The sequence below is a fragment of the Delphinapterus leucas genome, chromosome 13 (genome assembly GCF_059928025.1).
Source record: "Delphinapterus leucas isolate spDelLeu-1000000601 "Yukka" chromosome 13, BTC_Dleu_Yukka2, whole genome shotgun sequence".
NCBI classification, from domain to species: Eukaryota; Metazoa; Chordata; class Mammalia; order Artiodactyla; family Monodontidae; genus Delphinapterus; species Delphinapterus leucas.
Window position 1 is genome coordinate 92,338,480 of NC_143141.1, and position 17,116 is coordinate 92,355,595.

General features: G+C 48.6%; 1 protein-coding gene across 2 annotated transcripts in view; it reads left to right on the top strand.

Moving 5' to 3' along the window:
* EIPR1 (EARP complex and GARP complex interacting protein 1) overlaps window positions 1-17,116 on the top strand; it is a 97,853-nt gene that overhangs the window by 58,110 nt on the left and 22,627 nt on the right. For both annotated transcript variants that reach the window (XM_089923489.1, XM_022561429.2), the window contains exon 5: window positions 10,100-10,199. In XM_089923489.1, coding sequence (XP_089779615.1) covers window positions 10,100-10,199 — 100 coding nt within the window. The remainder of the gene's footprint in view (window positions 1-10,099; window positions 10,200-17,116) is intronic.

The following is a 17,116-nucleotide window of genomic DNA, read 5'->3' on the forward strand; positions in this document are numbered from 1 at the left end:
CTCATCCCGTCATACTCCAGGTTATGTATATTAGCTGCCTTAAATCCTTTTGGAAGGATATGGGATGTAGATAAGTAAAATTAATAAAATTTTACCTTGTTATGTTAAAGACACTGAGGTGAGAGTTCGTCCTAGTGTCACACGTGTAGTTGACACTCTTTCCCTTTTCGGGGGTAGGTGAGGAAGGGCTGCTGACACTCCCCCTTCGTGTGCTGTGTGCTCGTTCTTCTCTGGAGTTAGGGGTCTCCCAGGGTCAGTGCTGACACTGACGGGTGATGCGTTTTATCAGCACGTGCGGTGTCTACATGGGCACTGAGCTGGGCACGTGGGGGGCTGCAGACCCACCGAACTCTCTAGGGCCTCCTGGCATTACACCCGTCTCCTGTGTACTCTGGTGTCTTTTGGAGCCCCGATGAAGGCGAGGTGTTTGGGGACGCGGCAGGTAAGAGCAGGAAGGAGGTGACAGTTCTCTGGCGCTGGCTCCCCATGAGGTAGGGGCTGTATCACCGTCGAGATTGGCCCGAGGGCTGATTAGCCACCACAGGGTAATTTTGTGGCTCTCCGTCTCCTTCTGATGGTGAAGAGGCTCTCCAGCTGCTGAGGAGTTACGCACCTTGGCTGTGGATTAATGCGTCCTGCTGGAGAGTGGAAGCAAAGTCAAGATAATGGAAACACGCACCATTTCCCAAGTGGTGCGTCGGGAGCAGTCATACAGATTGCAGTGTTTCACGGACGGTGAGAGTCTCCTTAAGGGAGAAACCACTAAAATCGGAAACCAGCAGCTTTGGGGGATGGAAGCGAAATTAGTGGCGGTCAGCTGCAGCCCCTGCTCACACACCCTGCCCCCCCCCCCCCAGATTGTGGAGGGCCCGCGACGGGCTGGGTTAGCCTCACTACGGGGGACGTGCCGGGTCTTTCTCTGATGTCCTTGCAGATGCCCGTGGCACTTGCACAGTGACCGCTGACCTCTGCTTTCTGGGGAGAAGATACCTCTGCAGTGCAGATGGAGGTAAATATCACACTGGAATGCCAGGCCGGCTGAGAGGGTCAGGAATTTCTGGGAAGCGGGTGTGCATGTTACTGTTCTTATTAGAAGAAGGAAAAAGGGCCATAAGCTTTGGTGTTGAGCTTAGAGAGGAAAGAGAAGAAAAGAAACTTGTGCAGGTCTCCAAATACTTGAGGTGGTTTGGCCAGAAGAAAGGATTTGACCTCCTCTCTGATTTTGTGTTTCTTCTTTTCACTTCAGTGTATAGAACAGTGTAAGTTGACTTGGGTGAATGTTACAAAGAGTAAATTCAAAGTTATCCTTAATATCTTTTCAAAGTTGTCTCTGAGGATACATAAAAAAAGATGTTTGAAATTTTCAGAGATCCTACGGTATGATTCTGCTGCCAGTGATGATGGAAAGGTCTCTGTGATTATGACAGTGTCATCACAGAAGAGTTATCAGATTTTATAAGGTCCAGGTTTGTGCTTTCTGGTTTCATCCAACCTAGATGTACTTAGGTGTAAGGTTTTTAAGCTGGAGCCCTGAAGTTGCTTCCCTGGTTACTGGCTCACCGCTAAAGTGGTCCGCTAGCTTTAAGAGAAGCCTGGAATGAGGCCTCGCATCCCTTATGTTGTAGGAAAAGAACAGTCTGTGGTTTTACAGGACAATATAAAGATGTCTTCGTCTCTCACTTTGGCTAAAGTCTCTTTTGTCAAATGGGGATGGTCGTCAGAGCCACCCTGGCGCCTTGTGAGGGTCATTGAAGCTAAGTATTAGGAAGCGGGTGATGAGGAAAAAATAGTAAAATGCACTGTACAGATACAGCTTATCTAGGAAGAGTCAAAATACGAAAATCTGAACGTACGGTGCAGAGTATAAATATTTATATTACAGGATAAATTCATATTCTTTCTGAGATCGTAGTTCAAGTTTCCATTAAATACTAGGGTTCAAAGTGTGTTTCAGTTGGTTCTCTCGTGAACCCAAAGGGTCTTTCCCAGAACACGCTGGGCAGACATATACCATTGTATCCAGTGGGATAGTTTAGGAGAATGTATTTTTTGAAGTTCTGTTTGTGATTATTTAAACTTGAGGTTTAAATAATTAAAAAATGTAAACCTGAAGGACCACTAACTCTGCCTGGAGAATTTTAAACTGTAGTCGATTTTTCTTCTGCTGTTTGAGAAACGGGGTGTGGGAGGAGGGGGAGAGCAGGGACAGCCAGGGCTGCTGCTTGGGGTTCGGGAGGTGTTTCACGTCAAAATGTGTCATGGCTCCGAGCCAACCCAGAACTTGCTGGTGAGACCCAGGAGCAGAAGGCTTGAGCTTCCTGGACGTGCCGCCAAGCCACACGGCGCCCACCCTGCCCTGCACTTGCCCTCTTTTCCCTGCCTTGGGTGGAGTCTGCAGTGAGCGGCCGCAGTGGGCCTGTGTGAACTTGGACTTCAGGGCTGGTGAGAGTCAGCTGTTCCAGGGTTGAGGGCCCTGCACTGCCCCCTGGCTCTGCCCCTCAGCCCTCTTTGGGGCAGAAGGACAGGACAGGAGCCTCGCCCCAGGAGGGCCAGTGCAGCTGTGTGCATCTGCCCTGCGTTGTGATAGGCGCTGGGCCTCAGTCGTGTCCCGCCCAGGGAGGCTTCTGAGGAGTGCAGGTCTTTTTGCCCACACACTGTCCATGGCTGGATTCTTAGTGGGAGGGCGTGTTTCTGTTGAGCCATGCACATGGCTGATGTAAGTGTGTGTGTGCAGGTGTCAGAAGAAACACAGACTTTGGATAACTAAGTCACCCAGTGCCCAAAGTTCCACAGTCGTGTGTTGTCAGAAAGGGGTACCCGGCAGTGCATAAGCATGATTCTTTCACTACAAGTATCCGTGTGTCTCGGCCACGGGAAACCTTGCATCCACAGACTCAATCAAAGCGGGCTTCCTGACTTAATGGTGTAACTCTTAAAGTGACCTTTTTTTTAATCCTTGTAGCATTTATGAAAAGCTATCTTGTGTTCTGCTGTGATTTTTTGACTTTTGAGCAGGAAGAAATTAACCAGATTGCCACATCTGTGTATTTTAAGAGAGAGATGTATAAACTGGGGAAATAATGTTTTACATTCTTTTTGTAAAGGGTTTTCAAAATTTGACTGGTAACCACTGATAGAATCACCAATGACTTAATAGATTCGCTTCTGCCTTGGGGTTTTCCCTTTTTCAGTAAAGTAGTGACTGTGGGTTTCGGAATGCCCCGGGAACTAGCGGTCTTGGCCCAGCCCCTCGTGTGCTGGCTCTTTGGTTTCTGCGGCACATGCAGCCGTCTCCTGCCTGTCGTGTCGGGGTGGTTTCTGTCCTCCTGGCCGTTATGCTGCCCTGACGGCCCCACTTCCCACCCGAAGAGGCTGCAGGGAATAGGTAGGATATGTCAGTTACGTGAATTAAAATTAATTTTATATTGAGGTTGTTTTGAGAGTTTCTCAGTGTCCTTTGAGTGTCCTCACCCCAGGTGCCAAAATCCAGAGTGTGAATCATTCATTTTGGAGTCACTTATCTGAAGAAGAGAAGTGTGTGTTTTGTTTGATCAGCATGAAACCTGCCAGATGCGAACCATTGTTCCTGCCATTAGGTCCTTGTTAACTGCCTGAGAGAAGTTTAGATTTGTTTTTAATTTGGGTTTATTTGCAGAAATGGCCCTTTTCTTGTGTTTTTCTCTCAGTGATTACGAAGGGATATAGCTAGAGTACATATATTAGGTGTATGCTACTTTGTTCAGGGCTTGTTAATATAATTTTATGTCCACTCACATTCACGGGTAGAGTGTGATGAAGCAGAAACGTGGATGATTTTTATGAACAAAGAAATAAACTTAGTTTGGAGTAGCAAGTATGGCAGAAATTCTGGGTTATTTTCTTATGTTTATAGCACTGGTTTCATGGTGATGAGCCGTGACGCAATAGAATTTCCTTTTTGTTTTTGCACTTTGCATACTCCACTATTCCAAACACTCGTGGTCATAGGGGTTGCTCCCTGTAAACTCACCACACTTACTTTCGGGTGTGTCGCCCTGGGTAGACAATAAATAGCAGCTTTGCTCAGCAGTTAGGTCCCATGTGGTACATGGCGTCTCATTTGGCGACAGTGCTATGTGCACCTTGGGGACCCTCTTCCTTAGGAGGGATCCCGATCCTGTGGCTGTGTTGACTGTCCTGGGTTGATCCCACCTGGAGAAGAACACACAGAATTGGTTTGTTGCAGCTTCCACGGGAGCAGAACTTATAGGACAAAAGGCAAATATATGAAAGGAATGAGGTGAGAGAAACTAAGAGCTGGGAAGCCAGGGTGAGGCTGACAAGGCGGGAGGCGAGGGTCTGGGCGCATCTTGCCGGTGGTAATCGTGCGGGACTGTCCACCGATCGGGACCCACCATCACCCTGCTCGGTGGCCTGGAAAGTGCACTTAGTTTTACGGGTTGAGCCTCAGTCCTGCTTATGCTTGATGCATCTTTCAGTCACCCCCCTCCCCCCTCTTAGTGTACGTGTGGGGTTTTGTCTGTTTTTTCTTAGCATTCTTAATGTGGGCTGCCCAAACTCACCCTTAACATTGGGGTTGGCAGACGCACGTCCCGATCAGAGCCTCCACCAGACGTGCCGGGTGCTGGGCCCCCTTCTCGTGTTTTTAGAGCACCTCTCCGGGCTCTGTGGTGGGAGCTGGTGGTGCGGCAGCAGTGAGACTCTGGAGTGTGTCCCATACCTGGAAACGGTGTGTTTACCTCTCCTTCCATGCTCCCCCGGAATCCTCACGCCTGGTTTAGACGGATCCCAGGAGAGAAAATCCATGGGCTTTCGCACCATCCCAGGATGGTTGGTGGCTTTCTGCTTAATCTAGGCTTTTTCAAGGGCAGTTAACAAACTGTTAGTGACATAACTCATATAAGTTTTCTGAAGTACCTCTTTTTTCCTCTCCTTTTCTACTTTGGACATCTCTGGTCATCCAAGTAAATACGGCAAGGTTAACTCCTGTAGCAGGGAAAAGGCAGACATGCACCCTTTCCTTTCAACTGCACGTAAGTCAGAGATTACACACTTAAATCCCCTCAGAAGTAAATGGCAGATGTTCAGAGGCGCGCCTTAATTCCTGGAGATTCTTCCGTGTGGATCTGCCTTCCTCAGAACACAGGGGCTGAGCATGAATGGCCCAGCTCAGGGGCAGATGTTGCATTAGTTCCAAAAAGGCCTTAACTCCAGCTTGCCCAGTGCTCTTGTGTGTGTGTGTGTGTGTGTGTGTGTGTCTGTGTTTGTGCCTGCATGTATGTGCATGTGTTGTGCGTGCGCGTGTCTGTGACTCAGAACGAGTGAGACGAGCTTTGGAACAGACTTGGGCATCTTTCTCACTCATCCCCCCCTTCCCCTTTGTCCGCTTATTTTGAAGCTTGGATCCGAGTCCCGGCTCTGGGGTTTACCTGTTTTCTGCCTCACTGCAGCCAGGGCTCCGTGGGGAGCAGCTCGGGTGCCTGGAGCACAGCTGCCCGGGGGCTGGAGGGGGGCTGACACTTGCCCGGCAGTGCAGGGACCTACGCCGTCCCTGAGGGGAGCCAAAGTTCGGGCTAAGATGCTGAGAGACAAAGAGAATGAGAATATGGGGAAGGCTTCCCATTTCATGTATTAACCTTAACACAGTGCCAAGCAGAAGCCCTTGGTGCAGGGCCTGGGCACTGGGCTCTTGAGCCTAGTCACTGGTTCCTGGGTCGGTAACTCCAGACCCTGGAAGGTTCTCAGACCCCGAGGGGGAATCAGGATGCCTGGCCCACTTTTGGGTTAAGACCACCAGAGGAAAGCCCGGGTGCTGGAGAGAGCGGGGCTGGTGATTCAGGACCCCAGCTGCTGGCAGCGAAGAGCTCACAGGGAAACACCATTAAGTTTGGGCCCCTTTCAGAGCAGGTGAAGAGCGGAGTTTCTGAACGCTCTCGCTCGAGGATTTTTTTCCCTTAAAATAAATCTCCGTGGAATTATTTTTGGTGCATGTAAGGGTGATAATTTTAATGTTCAAGGCAAATTTCAAAGTAAGCTTTATGGTTTTTCAAAGGGAAGCTGTTACATTTGGGGTGGACAGTCTTTGTTGTGGAAGGCTGTTGGCATATTAGGGGACATCCAGCAGCCCTGGCCCTCCCAGTCATCATGAAAACCCAAAAGTGCCCCCCCAAATACCCCTGGAGGGCAGTGCGGTCCTCAATTTAAGAGGCTCAGCTCTAACTGCATCTGATAATATACATCTAGGACTTATTCAACACCTGCTGTGTGCAGGCACTGTTCTAAATATCACCCTGATCTTCGCAAACCAGTACTGCTGACTACTTTCACACTCCTGTTACCCCCACTGGACGGATGAGGAAACCAAAGCACTGAGAGATTACGGCACCCAGAGCTGGGACTCCAACTCCAGCAGGCTCGCCTCAGACTCTGAGCTGCCCCACTGCCCCTCACTGTTCTGGGTCATCTACCTTAGATGCCGTCTGTGTTTTCAGTTGTGTGTATGTTTTGTCTGAGTGTGTTTAGTCTTTCAAAATCCTTAATTCTGAAAAGTGAGATGTTTCTTTGGGTTAACAAGTCATCACTTTACCTTTCTGGAAGGTTCTTCATGTGGACACTCTTGGGGGTTGCTGCATGGAACCACTTCTCAGATGCGTTTGCATGTGTCTTGGTAAAGATGCGTGTGTCACGGGGACCAAGGCACCATAAGGAAACAGTGATTATCTGCTTTGTTTTTCCCAAGTGTGTCAACACAGTAAGTCAGTATGATTAGCTGCTTTAACTCGAGGCGTCAGGCAGTGTTCCTTCGTCTCTTTGCCTAATGGTGATATTGAAGCTAAGGAGCTTAAAAACAATGAGCTCTCAGGCCTGGTCGTGACCTATGGTTCTGGAGTCAGCCCTTGGCTGGAGGCTCAGCCCTGCCTTTCACAGCCACTGCATTTGGGGCAGGCCACTCAGCCTCCCAAGTCTGTCCCCTCGTCTGTGAGTTGAGGAAGGGAAGGGGACTCCCCTTGTGGGCTGTGGTGCAGCGGACGGAGAGGAGAGCGCCGGCACCCTGCCCCGGGAGCTGCCCGTCGTGCTGCTGGAACCCTAGCCCCGGGACCCAGGGCTCTCTAGGCAGACAGCGCCCTTTCTCCCCACACGTCCTCCCGGGAAGTTCCGCTGGAAGGAAGGCCTGCAGTAAGACTTCAGCTTTCCGGCGGGGCTGGGACGGTGTGGGTCAGACAAGGGCTGTGCCCAGACACTTCTGTCTCATCGAGGTCCTTCTCCACATCCGGACCGAGCGCCGATGGAGCCGCGTCTGCTGGGGCCCAGATTAATAGCTCGGAGTGATTGCTCAAAGGGAAGGGCTCTGGCTTGCCCCTGGTAATTTTGTTCATGTGTATTATAAGCCTTTACAATTTTTACTTTATAATAAATGCAACAAATCTTTACTTAAGATTTCTCATCACTTGGAGTTGAAACAACAAGTCCATTTTGAGCCTTATTCAGAGAATTTTAGTTCCGGGAGCACCTAGAGTTTTCTGTTATTATCAGGTGCTTTCAAAAATTAGGTGGGTCTATGGCCGGGGCCTTAAGAGCCTTCCCTCCTGCCAGGTACCTCCAGAAGTCATGGAGAGGTTTTGTTGCTCGGTGTGTGTACATGTGTGCGTGCGTGTCCGTGCGTGTGTGTGTGCACATGTGTGTGCATGCGTGTGTGCGCGCGTGTGTGTGTTTTCAAAGCACACTTCTGATGAAACGTCCTCTGTAACTAAAAGCGAACTGCTGATGTGCGCATGGTGGTAGCTCCTGACCTTCAGACTGGTAACGGCTGGAGTGATGCCACTGTAATGCCCTGTTGGAACCATCTTTTAAAGTCATCGTGATGCTTAGTCTGCTTATAGGTCTTTGAAGAGAGAAGTAATAGGTAGATGGTCTCAAAGATTTTCCCTTTTTCCTTTTTTGATACACATTTCCCAAGGAGAAGTTTTGACTTGCGTGTCAGCCTTAAGATGTTCTAAGTTACTAGTGGAAAACGTACACCTACTTAAACTGCCCAAGGATTACTTTGCTGAAATTCTTAATTCTCATTTTATGAAAGAAAAAGCTATTTTTATGACGATTCCAGTTCCTCAGGCCTGGTACCTGAGGCCAGCTAAACTCTGACGTTTTAGACTTTTACGGAGCACGTGGCCTTGTGGCTGTGGGATGGCCCCCTCCCCTGGGGTGGGGCTGTCTTCTCCCTAGTCAGACGTCTTTATTGCTGGGCAGAGCTTGGGAAGAGGTGTGCAAGCTGGGCCTTCTCAGCTGTCACCTGCCCATCTACTGGGACAGGGCCGTGGGTGACCCTCTACCAGGACAGGGCCGTGGGTGACCCTCTACCAGGACAGGGCCGTGGGTGACCCTCTACCAGGACAGGGCCGTGGGTGACCTTCTACCAGGACAGGGCCGTGGGTGACCCTCTACCAGGACAGGGCTGTGGGTGACCTTCTACCAGGACAGGGCTGCGGGTGACCTTCTACCAGGACAGGGCCGTGGGTGGCCCTTTTCTTCCCTCTCTCACTGTTTTGCATTTTTCCTTGGTGTTCATGGTCAGTTGTCTGAACTCTACATAAGTGTCCCCATGAAAACAGGCTACCAAGAGAAGTTCAGTCAACTTGCTGCAAAGATGTGTCTTCAAAATTAGAATTGCCATTATCTTAACAAAATAGGAGCCACAGATTTCAGTACCAGATTTCTTGGTGTCTCTTCCAGCTATGGTGTTTCTTGTTTACTAGATATTGTGCGTTTTTCTTTGTTATTATTTGAAAAGATACAGTAAGCTCTTCAATACAGGAGTGATGTACTGTGAGGGCTTTGTACTGTACGCAGCTATGTACTGTGAGAGCTTTTTAAACTATAAATGAGAAAGAAATTGTAGTTTTGAAATACATTATTGTTGTGATAAAAGTAATAATAGCTCATTGACAGTCTTGAAGAATGGTATTAGGGAGGGGCACCCAATCAATCAGTATTGTATTCTGTGTGAAAGAGAAATTGTGAGGGTCTCTATCGATGTCTTCAATACTCACGTGTTGGAGGACGTGAAATGAAATTCTCTTCTTTATAAGCACTTAAGAATTTCATCAGGGAAGACAGAAATTCGCGCTTGTGATCAAACTGAAAAATTTTTGATCTCTTCATGGTTTTATCATAGAGATGATGTGATTTTTGTCTTTTGTTATTCAAATATGTATCAGTTAAGAAGGTTTTGGCTGCAGGTAACAGGGCACTGTGGCTCACATAGGCTGAAACAGAAAGCTGTTATCTGACATCTCAGGCCTCGTGGGTACTTGAGGGCTGTGACCTCCCCACCTCCCGCCCCACACTGCTCTCAGCTCTGCCCTCCCAGGTGGTGGCAGCCAAAGACGTGGGCATCCTCTCCAAAATCACACTGTCCACCTGTGCCTCTTCAGACCCAGCGCCCAGCAGGCCCCCTTGTGTCTCTGTGGCCAGAATTGGTCAGCTCTCCATGCCTCGGGCTCTGGGAGAACCTGTCAGCAGTGTCTCAGCTCCAGCTGCCATGGCGAAACACCACAGCTGGGGGCTTACACGACAGAAATGTTGATTTCTCACAATTCTGGGGGCTGGAGGTCTGAGATCATGGTGCAGGTGAGGGCTCTGTTCTTGATTTGCAGGTGGCCACTTTCCCACTGTGTGTTCACATGGTAGCAAGAGAGAGACAGAGATATAGAAACAAAGAGATATATAGGGAGAGAGACAGAGAAATAGACAGGGAGAGACAGAGATATACATATATCGAGAGACAGAGCTCAGGAAACTCTGGTGTCAATCTGTACTGGGCACTAATCCCATCATGGGGCCCCACCCTCCTGACCTCATTGAACCCTAATCACTTCCCAGACCACCCCCCCAACACCAGGTGACTTTGGGAAAGGATACAGACATTCAGGCCACAGCAGAGTGGTAGCCTGGTACTGCACCATGTCATTGCAGAGCTGTTGACAACACTGCTGGTGACAAAGGGCCAGGCAGAGGCTTTGCTGAGGGCCATGTGTAAGAGCTTTTGGCCTCAGGTGGGACTCTCACACATCATGTAATGCTTGACCCCCTCCTTCCTCAGTGTCGCGTGGGAGCCCGCGGGAGACGGGAAGAGAGTCATCTCATTGGCTGACAACCACATCCTGCTGTGGGATTTGCAGGAAAGCTCCAGCCAGGCTGTGGTAAGTAACAGGAATTACACAGTTTTGGTTTTTTGTATTTTTTTAATTTGACCTTTCAGCCAAATTCAGAATACACTTCTTGATCATATATGTTTAGAATTTTGACATTGTTTGTGACATAATTAATGAACAGACTGAATCATCAGTCAAAGAATTGAGTGATTTTTCTCTTTCAGGCAAAAGCTGTTTGGGATTCAGGCCTCAGGGCCATGTACAAATAGGACACAGAACCCTGGATGTTGACAAAACTCCCCCCTTTGGCCATAATTTGTCCAAAAGAGTTAGCAGGATATCCAAAATTATAGTCTTCTGTTTCAAGTATAAGTCTTTTTAATGAATGTATTTTCAATGTGTATTTGGTTAAAATCACCTTTCAGGTAGGAGCAGTCATGTAGGCAAATTTCCTGGTTGTGAAAATAATGGTTGACTGTGACCCAGTGACCTTTCAGCCTGCCTTCCTTTCATTCACGTGTGTGCATGGTCCTGAGGGTGTAGCCGTCAGGCACGTCAGCCATCTGTCCACGGGGGCGCTGGAGCCCTTGCCTGCACACAGGCTGTCTCTCCATCCCATTCCCACCCGTCCTGTCACCCTCAGATCCTGCCACCGAGGCCGAGAGTAGCTGTCTCTGCAAGTTCCCAACCAGAAGGTTACGTCTCTCTCAACAGGCCTGTTCGTTCCCAGACCTGTTTAATATTTAGCAGCAACCTTCTTGGGAACCAGTTTGGCTTTCAAATATTCATCACTTTGAATGCTTTGTCCTTCATAGAGTAAATGCTCTGCCAATTGGTATATTTTCATATATGATCCCTTAAAGTTTCCTCTTATAAAATGTGTTTTTTACATGCATTCATAATTTCATTGCATTTGCATGTCAAAGCGACAACTTTAGAGAGAAGACCAAGACATTTGAAATGAAAGCTTCTAATGCCACCCACTCAGTTGGGCCTGCGGCCCAACTGCCACGGGTTCATGAACGGCGTCTCTTGGACAGGTTTCTTCAGTGAGCTTGCATCTCACCTTATCCACTTGTTCCTGGGATGCGTGGTCAGCACTTTCCCCTCGTGGTACCCACAGTGTTCGTAAAGCCTGTCTTCACCCTCTGGGTGAAGAGATGCGTGAGTGATGATTTATCACTGTCGATACATGACCCAGAAGGCAGACCCTTCACAGTATGGGGTGTCCTGTGTGAGTCTTAAAGCTGCATTGTCAGAAGGGTGTCTCCCAGGCTTCAATGTGAACTTAAGAGTATAATACTTCAGGAAAGAAATCACTATTTTTATTAAAATTTAAAAAAAAGAAAAGACACATCTCTGTATCATGGAGTAGAACACAAATTTCACCCAGACTTTCAAGCTCGAGCAGGAAACTTGAAGGAAACTGGCTGCCTCCAATTGTCCTTGGGGCCCCCACAGGTCTGGGCAGACACTTGCACAGTCCCCCACCTTCCAGGGGGACTTGCGAGGCCGTCTGGGCCGGAGTCCAGGGGCCTCTCCCGTCCCCTGACTCCAGCCTACCTCTCGGTGGGGTGTTCCTCCAGACTGCACTTGAGGACAGAAAGGGGGACAGTGCTTTCCTATGAAAATGCCGGGGCTCGAGGCAGGCTCGGGGCTGGGAGCCTGGGCCTGGTCCAGAGGATGCTCGGGGGCTGGCTGAGCGGCTGCCGCCCCGCCCAGCAGGAGGCACCAAGGGGAGCCGGTGGCGTTAGGATTCAGTGGCTCCCAGGGCCCCGACTTTGCGGGCCCCGTCCTGTCATCAAAGCGTGAACACCTCTTCAGACCCTCAGTCATCTCAAAATGATTTTATGGTGGGGTGATTAATCTGTAACTTATTTTCTGCAGAGACCAATTTCGTTTTCTCTCCCCCTTTTTTATCTGCTGTCAGCAGTTCTGTCGATACCACTTTGCGACCCTCGGCTGGAGTATTTAATACTGAAACCTTCCTATCGATTTCGACCGTCTTCATACCCGGCTCCTCTATTTTTTTTCTTATTGTTTGAGGATATTGCCGTCTGCAGAGAATCTAATCTTATGCTCACTGCATCATTACCTTTTGCAATTAAATTGGAGGCTCTCTGCCATTTATAATCGTTAGTGGAGCCCAGGGGAGGCCTGGGGCGGAGGTTCCATGGGGTCCTGGACCCCGATGAGGGCCAAGGCAGAGCCTCCCTGTTTGGGTCTGTGTGCGTGCACCTCTGGGTTCTAGTTCCTTTCACTGGCTGTGGAAAGAAGCAGCTTCTCCTGAGGTGCAGGGACGGCAGAGCGGGAGGAAGGGGGCCCGGTGTCACCCACTCAAGGTGCAGGCCTGGGGGCACTTGCCCACAGGAGCACTTCTTTGAAGGGAGAGAACGGGCTTCAAGGACACAGTGTATTTTCAGAAATTTCTAGTCCAAGGTTTACAGCGTACCAGAGAAGGCCTGAGCACAGGCAGATGCGGGAGCAGGTGGTGACCGGAGAATCATTCCGTGCAGCCATGCCCGCTGAGCCCGGAGCACAGAATGTGCTTGCTGTCTGGGGACAGAGCACTGGGTGCAGGCTGAGCCCCTTGGGACCAGGGCAGAGGCGGGTTGGGCCTGGTGGTGCGGCCCGGGCTCCCCACTCCCTCACCCGTGGCCCTACCTTCCCTGGCTTCCTGGGCTCTGAGTGTGGCCACAGAGAGGAGGGAGGCTTGCTCAGCGGGCCCCTGGTCAGACCCTGTGGCTCGGTCCTGGCAGACTGGGTGCCCTCAGCGCAGCCAAGGCCGCATGGCCCGGCCTGGGGGCTCATCTCTGCCTCCGCCCTGATGGTCGCGAGACACGCCCATCCTCCGGACGCCCCAGGACCAGGGCCTCACTCCCGCCCCCCAGACAGCAGGGGTCTGGACAGCAGCCCTAGATGAGGGTACGCTTCTGTCACTCAAGCCCCTGGTCCTGTTGGGGAAGCAGGTCCTGGTGTCGCCTCCCTTCTTATTTGCAGGGCTAAGGTTTTTCTTTTTTCAACAGACCTTTATCTTTTAGAGCAGTTTTAGGTTCACAGCAAATTTGAGGGGAAAGTGCAGGGATTCCCCATCCCTCCCTACACAGTCCCCGGCAGACGGGGCAGTTACTACAGTGACGAGTCCACACTGACCTGTGGCCGCGCGTCTGCGGATTTGGACACGTGTGCTGACACGTATCCACCATTACAGATTCATACTTGGTGTCTTCACTGCCCTAAAAATCCTCTGCTCCACTAGCCCTCCCTCCCTCTAAGCCTGTGGCAACCACTGATCTTTTTACTGCGCCTGCAGTTCTGCCTCTTGCAGAGTGTCCTAGAGCTGGGCTCATACAGGGTGTAGCTTTTACAGGCCAGCTTCTTTCTCTAGTCACTGCATGTAAGGTTCCTCCGTGGCTTTTCATGGCCTGACAGTTTGTGTGCTTTTAGCGCCGAGAGATATTCCATGGTCTGCAAGCTTCTTCATTTTGATAAAGTTCAGTGCATGAGTTTTACAGATTGTGCCTCGGGTGTCAGGTCTGAGGACTCTGTGAACAGCCTTGGACCTTGAAGTTTTTCTCCTGTGTTTTCCCTACAGGTTTACAGTTTGCATTTTACATTTCAGCCATGGTCCATCATGAATCGGTGTGGGTAGACAATGCCTGTACCCTCTCTGGGGGCTCAGGTGAGGACAGAGTCTCGGGGCCTTCGCTGTCCTGGGTGAGGTGTCTGTCTGGAGCAGAGCAGTTGTCAAGAAGTTTCCTGTCTCTCGGGGCTGCCTTTCCTGGCCCCTGGGCTGCAGGGAGCAGCATTCCTGGAGCTTTGGGGGTCTGTCCCCAGGGGTGTTTCTGGGTTGGGGCCCACGCGGGAGAGAAAACACAGACCCTCGACACTGTGTGTTCCTCGTGCCCCAGGGCCCTCCCTGGTCAGCCTGTTCCCCACCTGTGTTTGTTCTGTGTATAAAGTCCCGGGGTTTTGCTGCACTTGGTGGGAGCTGTAAAGAAAAGTGTATCTGCCCCACCCTCCCAGCCGCAGGCATCCCTGAAGGGAATTTGAAGGTCACAGCCCTCCTCTGGGCCCCTCACTTCCCTCCCTGCAATACCTGTGATGCCCGAGGGCATGACAGCTCTTGCCTCTAATGAGAGGAAAGCCCTGCGGCCCCAGGTGCCTCAGGGGCATCGCTGGCTGGGGGCAGACGAGGGGCTGTGGGGGCTCCCTGGACCCGCTGTGCAGGCGTAGCCAGGACTCACTGAGGGTGCAACAGCCTGCCCTTGCTCACTCATTTTAAAGTAGCTCCTTTAAAGAGAGGCACAGACCTCGGATCCTGTAATCTGACCCCTCGCTTCACAGGTGAGAAGAGTGAGGCCCAGGAAGCAAGGGACTTTCTGAAGGTGGCCTGGGTGACAGATGTGGGTCTGCAGTTCAAGCCCGCTCTGCCCCGTCGTCCCACAGAGACGTGTACTGAGGGCCTCTCGTGCACATGCGCCCAGCCGACCCTCCTGCAGAGCTTGCGCTTGGAATCTGCGTGTCTTGGATGGGCAGCAGCATTTTGTCCTGTGAACGTGGATTAGATTTTGGGAAACAGTCAAAAGTCATTTGGAGCAAAATCTAGTAAATAAGATAGTTAAGCAAGCTTTATAATGTAAAGCTAGTTAGTGGAAACCATGTTCAAACTCTCTGAAAACTGGTTTTCTTTCTTTTTTTTTTCATTTTTATTGGAGTAGAGTTGATTTACAATGTTGTGTTAGTTACAGGTGTACAGCAAAGTGAATCAGCTATACATATATCTACTCTTTTAAAAATATTTTTAGATTCTTCTCCCATATAGGCCATTACAGAGTATTAAGTAGAGTTCCCTGTGCTACACAGTAGGTACTTATTAGTTATCTTTTTTTTTTTATTGGGGTATAGTTGCTTTACAATGTTGTGTTACTTTCTGCTGTACAACGAAGTGAATCAGCTATATGTATACATATATCTCCTCCCTCTTGAACCTCCCTCCCCTCCCATCCCGCCCATGTAGGTTATCACAGAGCACCGAGCTGAGCTCCCTGTGCCATACAGCAGGTTCCCACTAGCTATCTGTTTTACACATGGTAGTGTATATATGTCAATCCTAGTCTCCCAATTTGTCCCACCCTCCCCTTCCCCACTCTGTGTCCACATGTCTGTTTTCTACGTCTGTGTCTCTATTCCTACCCTGTAGATAGGTTCATCTGTACCATTTTTCTAGATTCCACATACATGCATTAATATATGATATTAGTTTTTCTCTTTCTGACTTACTTCACTCTGTATGACAGCCTCTAGGTCCATCCACATCTCTACAGATGACCCAATTTCGTTCCTTTTTATGGTTGAGTAATATTCCATTGTATATATGTACCACATCTTCTTTATCTATTCATCCATTGATGGACACTTAGGTTGTTTCCATGTCCTGGCTATTGTAAATAGCGCTGCAGTGAACATTGGGGTACATGTGTCTTTTTGAATTATGGTTTTCTCAGGGTATATGCCCAGTAGAGGGATTGCTGGGTTGTATGGTAGTTCTATTCTTAGTTTTCTTTTTTTTTTCTTAGTTTTTTAAGGAACCTCCATACTGTTCTCCATAGTGGCTGTATCAGTTTACATTCCCACTGACAGTGCAAGAGGGTTCACTTTCTCCACACCCTCTCCAGTATTTACTGTTTGTATATTTTTTGATGATGGCCATTCTGACTGGCGTGAGGTGATACCTCACTGTAGTTCTGATTTGCATTTCTCTAATGATTAGTGATGTTGAGCATCCTTTCATGTGTTTGTTGGCAGTCTGTATGTCTTCTTTGGAGAAATGTCTATTTAGGTTTTCTGCCCATTTTTGGATTGAGCTGTTTGTTTTTTTGATATTGAGCTGCATGAGCTGTTTGTATATTTTGGAGATTAATCCCTTGTCAGTTGCTTCATTTGCAAATACTTTCTACCATTCTGAGGGTTGTCTTTTTGTCTCGTTTATGGTTTTCTTTGCTGTGCAAAAGCTCTTAAGTTTCATTAGGTCCCATTTGTTTATTTTTGTTTTTATTTTCATTATTCTAGGAGGTGGGTCAAAAAAGATCTTGCTGTGATTTATGTCAAAGAGTGTTCTGCCTATGTTTTCCTCTAAGAATTTTACAGTGTCCGGTCTTATATTTAGGTCTTTAATCCATTCTGAGTTTATTTTTGTGTATGGTGTTAGGGAGTATTCTAATTTCATTCTTTTACATGTAGCTGTCCAGTTTTCCCAGCACCACTTATTGAAGAGACTGTCTTTTCTCCATTGTATATTCTTGCCTCCTTTGTCATAGATTAGGTGACCATAGGTGCGTGGGTTTATCTCTGGGTTTTCTATCCTGTATCATTGATCTATATTTCTGTTTTTGTGCCAGTACCATACTGTCTTGTTTACTGTAGCTTTGTAGTATAGTCTGAAGTCAGGGAGCCTGATTCCTCCAGCTCCATGTTTCTTTCTCAAGATTGCTTTGGCTCTTTGGGGTCTTTTGTGTTTCCATACAAATTTGGTATATAGTAGCATGTATTTGTCAGTCCCAATCTCCCAATTTATCCCTCCCCTGCCTTATCCCCTGGTAATCATAAGTTTGTTTTCTACATCCGTGACTCTACTTCTGTTTTGTAAATAAGTTCATTTGTACCCCTTTTTTTTTAGATTCCACATATAAGTGATATCATATGATATTTGTCTTTCTGTGTCTGACTTAACTTCTCAGTATAACAATCTCTAGGTCCATCCATGTTGCTGCAAATGGCATTATTTTGTTTTTTTATGGCTGAGTAAAATATTCCATTGTGTATGTATATATACCACAACTTCTCTGTTCATGGACAGAAAACTGGTTTTCTTGTGAGACTCGTAAAAAGGTATTCCAAAATATTTTGAGCGGTGTCTGCATTGTTACCATAATAATACCTTTAGAGCCACAGCTCTCAGACAG